Here is a 10,543-nt window from a genome sequence, read left to right as displayed (position 1 = left end):
TTGCTCTAAAATGCCAGCAGATCGTCTCCAGAGCATTTTCTAAACACATTTTGCACACTTCCAGATAACAGCTTGTGGCTGGTGTCCAAACTACTGAGATGGCAAACTTTGATCTCTGCAGGACTTGACATTTAAGCGCACAGCTTAAACTACAAGCAGGTGAGCAGGCTATGAGGAACCCTTGCTGCTATACGTACCAACGGACTTGTTTAGGTCCTCCACATTCAGTTTCCCTTGATTGCCTGAGAAAGGTGCAGCTAAACCAGGCACAATGCCATTTTGTTTCTGTGGCACAGACTTGTGAAGTTCCCTAGGCCTCGTTTCTTGCCTAAGGAGTAAGGCAGATGGCTGTAGAGAAGTTTAAATAATTGCTGCCAGGCATTTAAAGCAATCATTGATGATTGCGGTTTCCCATTTGGTACGAGTGATGATTAAACTTGTCTAAGCCTCTCCTCCCCTTCCCTCAAACATTTTCTGCCTGTCACCCTGACACAGCTAGAGTGTGTCTGTACAGTGGATTGGATCAGGAACTGATCTAGCTAAAAATAACCAAGGGTAGAGTGGGGAACTATTAAGCTTCAGTCACTGAAACTTTCCAATCTGCGTCATGATGCAGTTCCACACACAGCTGCACTGGCACAGTGAGCAGAGCACGGGAGTAAATGGCCACAAGGACATGCAGAAGAGGGGATGAAGAACCCTCGTTTTGCTTTTGAAAGAAATGCAAGTGGAACCACAGCTTCAGTGGGATGAGCAGGGTAGTACACACCTGGCAGCTCCGCTCCTCAAAGGTACATAACGAGAGACAAGCACCGCTTCTAGTTGTGTTATGTACGTTTGGAAAAGATCCGTAAGCTGGTCCTCCTCTGGAAATATTCCTTGTGTGCAAAAAGTAAGGTACATTTCTATTTAATGCCTCTGTTCTGCTTTCTCTTAACTTGCTGCTCCCTCAGGGCTGTTGTTTCATGACAGGATTGCACGGTGGCAATACCAACGTGTAAGGAACTGCTGAGCTCTTTGGATGTTTGTTACCACCCGCCCCAGACTGCAATTTTCCCTTGCTTGTGCCAACTCTGCTGTTTGTGGAGCTGTGCTGAGCGCTGGATCAGGGAAGCAATCCAAGTTAAAAATAACCCAGCGGGTGGCTGGGGATGGCAAGAGCCTTAGCCATCCCATGTAATTTGCTGTTACACGTCAGGGAAAACTGTTGGCAATTGCAGGATGTCACGAAAGCCCAGCCTCGGAGATACCTATTTGGTACAAGAAATATGAAGTTGTCAGCCAGTTGCAGAAGCCTTGTGAATGAAGAAGCAGGAATCCTTTGCCCATGTTCATAAGGGAGAAGAGAGCAAACCTTACCGTGCACAGACACCAGCAGAAAACGTCTTCACACGAGATTTACTTGAGCTGTTCTTCACATGATAGTTTTGCAACAAAACCTAGTGGCAGTGTGTGATATTCAACCGATGTATGTTGTTTATTCCGTGGATTAGTGAGAAAGTTTTTATGATTTTTAATTTATTATTTTTAATTATGAAGTTCTGGAAGGGGACTGCATGTAAGGGGCCTGTGCTAACACCAAGCAAGAGAATAGAAGAATATTCTTCACAGACGTGAATCTAATAGCTTTGTTACAGAGTGAAGTAACAATTTGGGGATGTATTCCAGAAGAGCACTCTCTTCTCAGCTCTAGAAAAACAACACCACTGCTGTGATGCACCAGCACTAACCTACATGATCACAGCAACAGTGACGTGATCTTCACCTACTCATGGGCTTGGAAGGGAGAATCTGTAATTACAAATTCTCTCTTGTGTTCCAAGCCATATCTGGGCTTCTTCTCTCTTTAGTTCATGGATCATGCCTCCTGGGATGAGTATTTTTAAATACCAGTCATTTCCTTTCTCTTCCCCTCCTACTTCTGACTTGGCACTTCACTGCTTCCCTCCCCAGGAATGTCCCTGCTGGGAGCTGCCTGGTTTGAGCATTGATGGGCATGAAGGTGAAGCATCAAGAGTTTCAGAGCCTGAGGAATTTCAGCATCTTCTCAGGTTACATTTCTTAAGAAAGGAATTCACCCTTTCTTCACAGGCATTAGTGGCTCTGTACACATTGAGGTGGACGGTGCAGTTGAAACCCACAGTTAACATTAACATTAGCAGCTACATCACATATTAGCCAAATAAAAGCAAGTGCCTGAGGCTTAGGGCAGGATTTGGCTGCCCTAAGGCAAACTCTGAATTCTTTCACACCAACTTCTGTGCTCAGAATAGGCCCGAGACATAACATCACTCTTGACCATCCCAGGTAACTCCTTAGATTTCAAGGGTCTAAAAAGTACCATCATGTTTTGCCAACTTCTTTCACCTTTCTAAGAATGTGACGACTTGGGTTCTGTGATTTTAATTCTCTCTCTAGACACAAGGAAAAATGTTTTGTCCTACCCCACTGCCCCCTGCATTCCCATTGCTGCTTCCTTTTCTTGTGATAATTGTTAAAAGATTTTTTTTTTTTTTTTTTAAATAAAGCTGCCTGTGGTTCCTGTTTGACCCTAGGTTCACAAAAAGATTTGATTATATGTCCAATGAATTGCGAAGCTGCCTGCAATCTCTCTAATGCATACTATATGTAAACTCTGTTTTTCCTGTTTTGCTTGAAGGCGTAGAGAGAAATCAAAGGTCAACTGTTAAAGAAATCAGGCAAGAAGGCAAGAAAAGAAAGCAGTTGCCCAGCAAAGAGGCATCTTCTTAAGCACAACAGCCAGGTGCAGGAGCTGTGGGAAGCAAATTCTGAGACCTATCCTAGAAAAGAAGATCTGCTAAGGCTGGGAAAAGGCAGCTCAAATGACACATATCTGTCAAAACCTCTGCCTTCCGTAAAGGCACGTTATATGTGCTTTGGGGGGATTTGGGGCAAGGAAGGAGAGACTGCCCTTTTGTGAGGGGAAACACTGACAGAACAGGGACTGATGCAGAGAAGCCTCCCCTGTGGCTCTGTGCTTAAAGATGGGGAAGCACACCCACCTGAACTATAGCTAGGTAGAGTTCAGCAGTGTTTTGGTGAAGGTCAGCTTGAGGTAGAGACGTAGCAGGCAATGGCCCAAAGCAACGTATGACCAGCAGCAGGAGAACTGCAAGAGCTCTAGAAAGCCAAAAAACAAAAGAAGTTCAGATATGAGGGAGCAATTACTCAGGGTGTCTGGAGAATGGGGATCCTCTCCCAAGCAGCTGTTATCACTCCATCCTCCCAGCAGCCTCAGGAAATCCAACTCCCCAGGGTTTCCTCCTAGCTGTTCATCCCATTTTAATCTCTCCTGCTTACGCTTTCCCTCAAATTGTGGCCTGGTTCAACCGTTCACCTTTGTGATGGCAAAATGTCTTACTACAGCTTTACTTGGGCTGTGTTGCCCTTAATAATGCCATGCCTTAGCCTTAGCCTTACCCACACCCAGGGCAGGGAGACAGGCTTGTGCAGGCCAGTTGTGCTTGCACTATTACCAGAGAAACCCTTCTGAGGAAGCTTTGTCAGGGGTCAGGCCAGCTGCATTTCCAAGCAGCTTACTTGGTCTGCCCTCCTGAGACTTCCTGTGAGTTCTGTGAGTAGGTTTGCTTTTTTGACGAAGGTTCCTTTGGTCAGTTCCTCGAGGCTGTGCAGCCAAGGTTTGTTGTGGCATGGTAAGAGTTATTTTGAACTGCCTGTCCATATGGCTGCTCAGAAAAGTTTCTTCTAAGCATCCCAGCAGAGGTGTGCTTTGCCCGGAGAGTGCCAAAGGAAGGGTACAGAGGAGTTCACACATCTTGGCACTCTGCATCTGTGAGGATGTCTGTGGCCTGCTTCAATCGATGGGTGATTTTTCTTACCCCTTGCTGGGTTACTGTGCTCTGTCCTTGCTGTCCCACCCATCCCAGTGTGTCCCCCAGGCACAGAGTCAGCTATCTGCAGTTACAGATACCTCCATAAAAAGCCTCAGGAAGAAAAAGGAAAATTCTTCCCCTAAGAAGTCTGGCTCCTATGCTCTCTGGTTCTTAGGCTCTCACATCTGTTCATGTGAATGAGTGTCCCAAACAGGGCAGGCTTGTGAGAAGAAAACCTGAGTTGTCCAAGTCCAGCAGGACTGCAAAAACAGTATTATCAGGTGGATTCATGCATTTCCCATTCAGAAAGCCAGCAAGCACTTGAATGAGAGAGGGGAGGGGGCAGTTGAGAGGTCCATCGGCTGATTTACCAGATGTATCAGGTTTTGCATGGAAAGGCAAAAGGCCCTTCAGAGCTTGGGACACAAGGGCAAGGGCAGCAAAGCAGACCACCCCAGCAACGCCTTTTGGCCTCTGTGAGCTCCATCTCCTTGAAATATTCTGTATTTTCCCTTTTTCAGAGATGGAGGTTCTGTTGTTGTCTCTCTGGCTATTCAGACCCGTGTTGTTGAGGTAAAGAGAAAACAGGGCCACAAAGAAGTTTGCTGAGCCTGCAAGGGCAGTTTTGTTTGATCTATCTCAAAAATTGCTTTAGAGATTACACTTAAAATATTTCTTAAAATTTATTAAACACGCAAAACACACCTCTTTTTCAAATCAGAAGAAATCTGTTTTTCCAGTTATAAACAACGAAGCAAAGAGGAATGTAAAAGAAGTTGTATTTCAGTCATCACTATTACATACACTTTGTCAGTAGGGGACTGGAAAACTGGATCCCATACAACCCAGGTGACAGAACAGGGGAAGATAATCTCCTCAGAGCAGCGGCAGCTCTGCTAGAACCAGGCTTATCTACTAGCAGGATGGTGTGTCACTGCAGAATAAGGCTCTGCCACTTTTCCACATAAAAGAAAGGTGAGCGCTGTGTGCCATCCTCTGGCTTTTCATATTCATGCAGAGTTGTTAGCTGAAAATGAAAACCAATTCTAAGAATACCCTTCACCGCTGGATTCTTAACTGCATTGCACAGCAGCTCTGCTAAGTAACAGTCATCCTTTTGTGAAGGATGACACATGTATTTCCAAATTTGGTCCCGCCAGGGGCCAAAAACTGTGATGCTCAGGTCACTCCGGGGAGAAAGTAAGAAAAAAAAAGATGGGATAACAAAGAACACTAGGATGAAAAATTTTATTTCAGAGACGTCATTCATCCATTTGTCTATCTTAGGTATTTCTAAAGTGCCATAGTTTCACTGTAGTATCTAAGCACCATTAGCACAACAGGAATTTACAGTATTCTACAGAGCTCCCTCAGCTGGCAGGAGGATCTGGGCACCAGCTGGTGACCACGGGTTTAGGATGGAGTGTGCCAGGGATGGTCTGCCAAAATGATAGTAGCTAATTACCTTTTACTTTTTTCCAGTAGTCTCCCACTATGATCCTGAGGGAGGAGACAGCTGGTAGAGAAGCCAGTGAGCTAGCTGCTGTGAAAGTAAACCTTCTGGTTTCTGACTTGTTGCACATGCTCTGTCTTCTGAATTTGGCTCGTGAGTTGGTGCTGCTCACAAAGCAACTAAATCCCTGGAAGAAGAGGAACATAGGCTGTAACTTCTGCAACAGCAAAGGAAGGGTGGCGCCCAGATTCTCCTCTCCAGCTAGATGATCACAAACAGTCAAGGGCAGACAGGCTAGGGGAAGTGAATTATTTCAGCCAAGTGACACTGAACAGGGAAAACTAACAGTGGCTGTGGAAAGGAACTCCAGAAATGTGCTTACACTGGTGAGCAATCCAATCCTAGCCGCTAAGACTACTGCACTGGCAATGTGCTGTGAACCCTAAGGCCACTTTGATTTGGCATATGGTTTTAAATAAGTCCATAAAGATCTTAGAAATAAACGCACGTCAATCCTTTTAATTTACAGAGCACTGTTAACTATACACAGCACTTCACAAACCATGTAGAAAGGAAAAAAAAAAAAATGCTCTGAGGACTGCTGCGAAGGCATATTCTGGGCCAGCTGGCTTCTCAAACCAGAATCTCGGTGTGAGGGTTTTCCTCTGAGTTGAGCTCAGCTATGTGCAGACCTGGGTTTGATTTTATTGATCTGCTACAGCGACTCAGTTCAGATTGCCAAAAGAAAAGCTGCATACACAAGATGCCTTTCCCTGGCAAACAGGGCTTCTCAGCCAGACAGACGGTTTTAGTGCTGTAGATTTCCTTTAGGAAACAAACTGGAATGGGACAGACCCACACAAATTCATCAGTTCTACAGCTGGACCGCAACATAACCTTTCAGTCCAGTTAAAAACGAGCCTACCAACTGAGAGCTGTAGTATCCCTTCTGAAAGTCTGCTAGCAAATGAAAGTCTTGACGCTTCTGGAACCAATTAGATGACCATTAGTCACATTTCCAAACCACTTTCCAGAAGTGGAACAGAAATCAAGAAGTCATTGGTTTGAAGCTGTTCATAAATAAAAAACAACCAAACCAACAAACACAAAACTAAAAGCAAAAATGTGCATTTGCAAATGAAGGCTTTGGTTCCTGTGTAAACAAAGCCCACCCCATTTCTGAAAGCTCCTTCTACTTCCCTGAGCAGCTGCACATAAAGGTGCCTTGTTCCTCTAGGAGCTGCAAACAATTTCATGCTCCTCCCACAGCTTTTTTTTATTAAACTATATGAAAATAACATTTTATCAGCAGTTGAGTGTCAAGAAGTGGCTTGGGGCTTGCAGAAAGGATCCCTGCAATCCCTTGGAGAGCAGCAAGTTCTGTAGAGCAAGCCATTCACAAGCATCCTTGGCCAGCAGCTGCTCAAACCCATGGATCTTCTTGGCATCTTTATTTCCTTCATCTCTTCCCCACCACAGCTCCAGTCCTTTCTCTGGCTTCAGTCTGCGTTCCTTTTTCCAGGGACCTACTGAAGCCATGGAGCCAGCTGCAGGATTAGTAAGGTACTTTGCAAAACCAGAAATCTTTTTTAAGCTCCAGCAGTGCTGGATAAGCACATCAGTCGGTATCGTCACTAAAATGAGCAGCAGCAAAACAGTCTAAAAATATAAAACAATGTAAAGTGTTGCACTGCAATTCCTTGTAGTTAAAACCATGGGGGGTGGGGGGGTGTACATCTTATAACTGTCACCGATATGTACCTGTGTAAAACGAGGGGGAGTGACATTTAAAAGTCATTCCTTGCAACCATAGGGGCCACACATTTTTATAGATATATAAATAAAGCAACTCAGTTCCAGATTTTATACACACACACAAAAAGTAATCAGTGTAAAACTGAATGTCCTGATACGAAAATTCCTATGTTTTGGTACAAATCCCATTTTTCCCAGATTCTTATTGAGAAATGCTAGTATATACAGTATGTTTATTATTCTGAGAAGTACTGATATGGTGTAGTGTCCTACAGCTGCCCCTTTTGACCACTGCCATGGTGTTTGCACGCATGATTGTTCACATGAGTGTCAAGATACACTCAGTATAAAAGCTAGTTCATATATATGTGAATACGTACACACAGATGTTATTTGCACACACACACACACACTGGTCAAAATGGGGCTTGAAAAATACTGGTATGGAATCAAGTCAGTCCTAGTACACCGTTGCTCTGTCCTATTTTGCAACACAGCTTACACCAGCCCACTTGAACCGTATCTGTGAATCCGAATTCTGCAGAGCGAGGAGACGCCCAGTACAAACTCACAGGCGACCTCCACACATCCGTCAAGTTGCGTACTATAGTCTTAGCAGCAGCAAGTATAACTCTGATTATTCTCTTTTTTTAAGCCTCCAGGTATGATAGTTTTTCTGCATCAGTTACCCACCTGTTCTGAGAACCCAGAACAGTCCACGTCCCTATCCCGCCTTGTTCCAACCATCCTAGCAGCATTTGCAGGACACCTTTGCAGGCACGCCTGCCTTCTCTGCTTCAGGGTATGCCTACACCTTCCTTTCACAAGCAGACTCAAGCGGTCTTTGCCCCTGCTTCAAGCTGGCCCGCACCCTGTATATGCATTACACGTTCTCCAGCTTCTCAGCAGGACTTACTTAGGTTTGACCTTCCTGACTGCTGCAGACACCGATCAGGCTTAGACCACAAGCAGGCTGAGCTTCCATAGACCTGTGCAATATTATATAGGTCACAACATTTCAGCTGCGAGTAGAACAAAGCCCCTTAAGGACCCCATCTCCCATCTTATTTCCCTCAACGCAACCACACGTGCACATGTTGCATGACCAAGCAGCTTCTCATCACGTGACCCAGCGCTGCACGTTCCCTCTTCAGGCTCTCACAGGGCGGTGGGAAAAAATATCTGTACCTTGTCCACGAGGCAGATGGCATCCGATTCTAGTGCCAGGGAAAGAGGATGACAGGGCCTTGGGATGCCAAACTACCCATCGTAACCACTGCCCGCTTTCTGTCCATGCCCGAGGTGCACTGGGAAGAGGAGGTGACTGAGAAGGGCAGCATGGACCAAAGGAATTACTCTGGCCAGCTGCCTATAATCCAGGGGCCCTGGTGTAGTCACACCCACGTCCACCCCCTTGTCCCTTAGGCACATTTTGGACAGGCCTGGATCAGCAGCTGCACCCTAGATCACCCCCAGGCCACTCCTAGTGATGCTGCCTACCACACGTGCACCCGCTGGTGTGAGACTAAGTAGGAGTTGCGACTGAAGCTCTTCCCACAGTGGGAACACTTGAAAGGTTTCTCGCCAGTGTGGGTCCGACGATGACGGATGAGGGTAGAGTTGTCACTGAAGCAGGTCCCACACTCGGCACACTTGTAGGGCTTCTCCCCAGTGTGGGTGCGACGGTGCTGGACCAGGTGTGAGCGCTGGCTGAAGCTCTTCCCGCAGTCAGGGCACACGTATGGCTTCTCACCCGTGTGGACGCGCCGGTGGATGACGAGCTTCGAGCTCTCGCTGAAGCACTTGTTGCAGTCAGCACACTTGTAGGGCTTCTCGCCCGTGTGGAGCCGCTGGTGGGCAATGAGGTTGGAGCTGTCGCTGAAGCGCTTCCCGCACTGGGGGCACTTGTAGGGTTTCTCGCCCGTGTGAAAGTTGGCGTGGCGGAGCAGGCCCGAGTTCTGGTAGAAGTTCCTCCCACACTTGGCACAGACATAAGGCCTCTCGCCGGTGTGGTTGCGCTGGTGCTGCACCAGGTGGGTGCTCTGGCTGAAGCTCTTCCCGCAGTCCTTGCACTGGTAGGGCCGCTCGCCAGTGTGGACGCGCTGGTGCTGGATGAGGTGGGAGCGGCGGCTGAAGCTCTTGCCGCAGTCAGCACACCCGTACGGCTTCTCCCCGGTGTGGATCCTCTGGTGACGGATCAGGTCGGAGCTGCGGTTGAAGCTCTGCCCGCACTCGATGCAGATGTAGGGCTTCTCTCCCATGAAGGCTCGCTGGGGAACCACCGTCTCTTTACGCTTACGGAAGCCACAGCGAGAGGTCTTCTCTGGCCCCGTCTCCGGAGAGAGAAGGTCTGGCCTCGGACGGGGCGCTCCCTGGTCGCAGCCCGGAGGAGACGCTTCCCTCATGAAAAAGTCTGAAATGGCCCCACGGGGCTCGGCTGCCTCTGGCCCATCTGGCTGGAGATCCCCCTCATTTTCACTCATGCTCCCATCACCTGCCGGGACAGAAGGAGGGTGCAGACACAACCACAGAATCAGAGAATCATTTCGGTTGGAAAAGCCCTTGAAGCTCCTCCAGTCCAACCATGACCCTCCCCCTGACCGTTCCCAACTCCCCCAGATCCCTCAGCGCTGGCTCAGCCCGACTCTTCAACCCCTCCAGGGATCCCGGGGACTCCCCCCTGCCCTGGGCAGCCCATTCCAACGCCCAACAGCCCCTTCTGCACAGAAATCCTTCCTCAGAGCCAGCCTGACCCTGCCCTGACACAAAACCAACACGTTTAGTCACGCCCCTCACCCCCTTCTTTCCTCCGCCCCGCCCGGCCACCGCAGCCGCCCCGCACGGCCCCCGGCCAGGTGCTGCGTCCTCCCGCCCGCTCCGTCCCGGCTCCGCCGCTTCCAGGGCAGAGGCGAAGGCGTCGGGACCGGCTCCATCCTCCCTCGCTGTCACCCGCCTGCGCGGCCCCCCCCGCCGGAGCTGCCGGGAGCGGCGGGGCCTGGCGGCGGCACCCGGCCGCCCCTCCCGAGCCCCCCGCCGCCCTCCCGCGGGGGCAGCACCGGCGGCGGCGACGCTGCGGGAGAACCACCCCGTCCCCCGGCAGCCCCATCTCCCCCCCCCCCCCCCGCCTCCTGCGCGGGCCCGCCGTGCCCGCCTCACCTCGGCACGGCCCCGGCCCGGCCCCGGCGGGGCGGAGGGGCGCCGGGCGCGGCCCCGGCTGGGCGCGGCGCGGCCAGCGGCCGCGGGGAGGGGCAGTTCCCCCGACCGGGGCCCGCCCCGCCGGCACTTCCTGCGGCTCCCGGGAGGCGCCCGGCCGGCCTCTATGGTTGTAACCCTTCCGGCCCCGGCCCTCGCTGCCGCGGCGGGCCGAGCTCCCCCCACCCCGGCCGGGCACGGGGCTGCGGGAGGCCCCGGCGGGCGAGGCCCGGCCGGGCCCGGCCGCCGGTGGAGGCACCTCCCCGCCCGCCGCGTCCCCTCCCGAGCC

The 10,543-nt window shown here is 50.0% G+C and overlaps 1 protein-coding gene across 1 annotated transcript; it reads right to left on the bottom strand.

Moving 5' to 3' along the window:
• Positions 1 to 5,087: 5,087 nt before the first annotated feature.
• Positions 5,088 to 10,309, bottom strand: LOC141958858 (uncharacterized). The gene is made up of 2 exons (XM_074901820.1): positions 10,219 to 10,309; positions 5,088 to 9,556 (listed from the first exon to the last, which is right to left on the bottom strand). The coding sequence occupies exon 2, from the start codon at positions 9,543 to 9,545 to the stop codon at positions 8,559 to 8,561; it is 987 nt and encodes a 328-aa protein (XP_074757921.1). The 5' UTR covers positions 9,546 to 9,556; positions 10,219 to 10,309; the 3' UTR covers positions 5,088 to 8,558.
• Between the last annotated feature and the right edge of the window lie 234 nt (positions 10,310 to 10,543).

Source organism: Athene noctua, chromosome 3, assembly GCF_965140245.1.
Source record: "Athene noctua chromosome 3, bAthNoc1.hap1.1, whole genome shotgun sequence".
NCBI lineage: Eukaryota > Metazoa > Chordata > Aves > Strigiformes > Strigidae > Athene > Athene noctua.
This window is presented reverse-complemented; position numbering and strand designations above follow the sequence as displayed.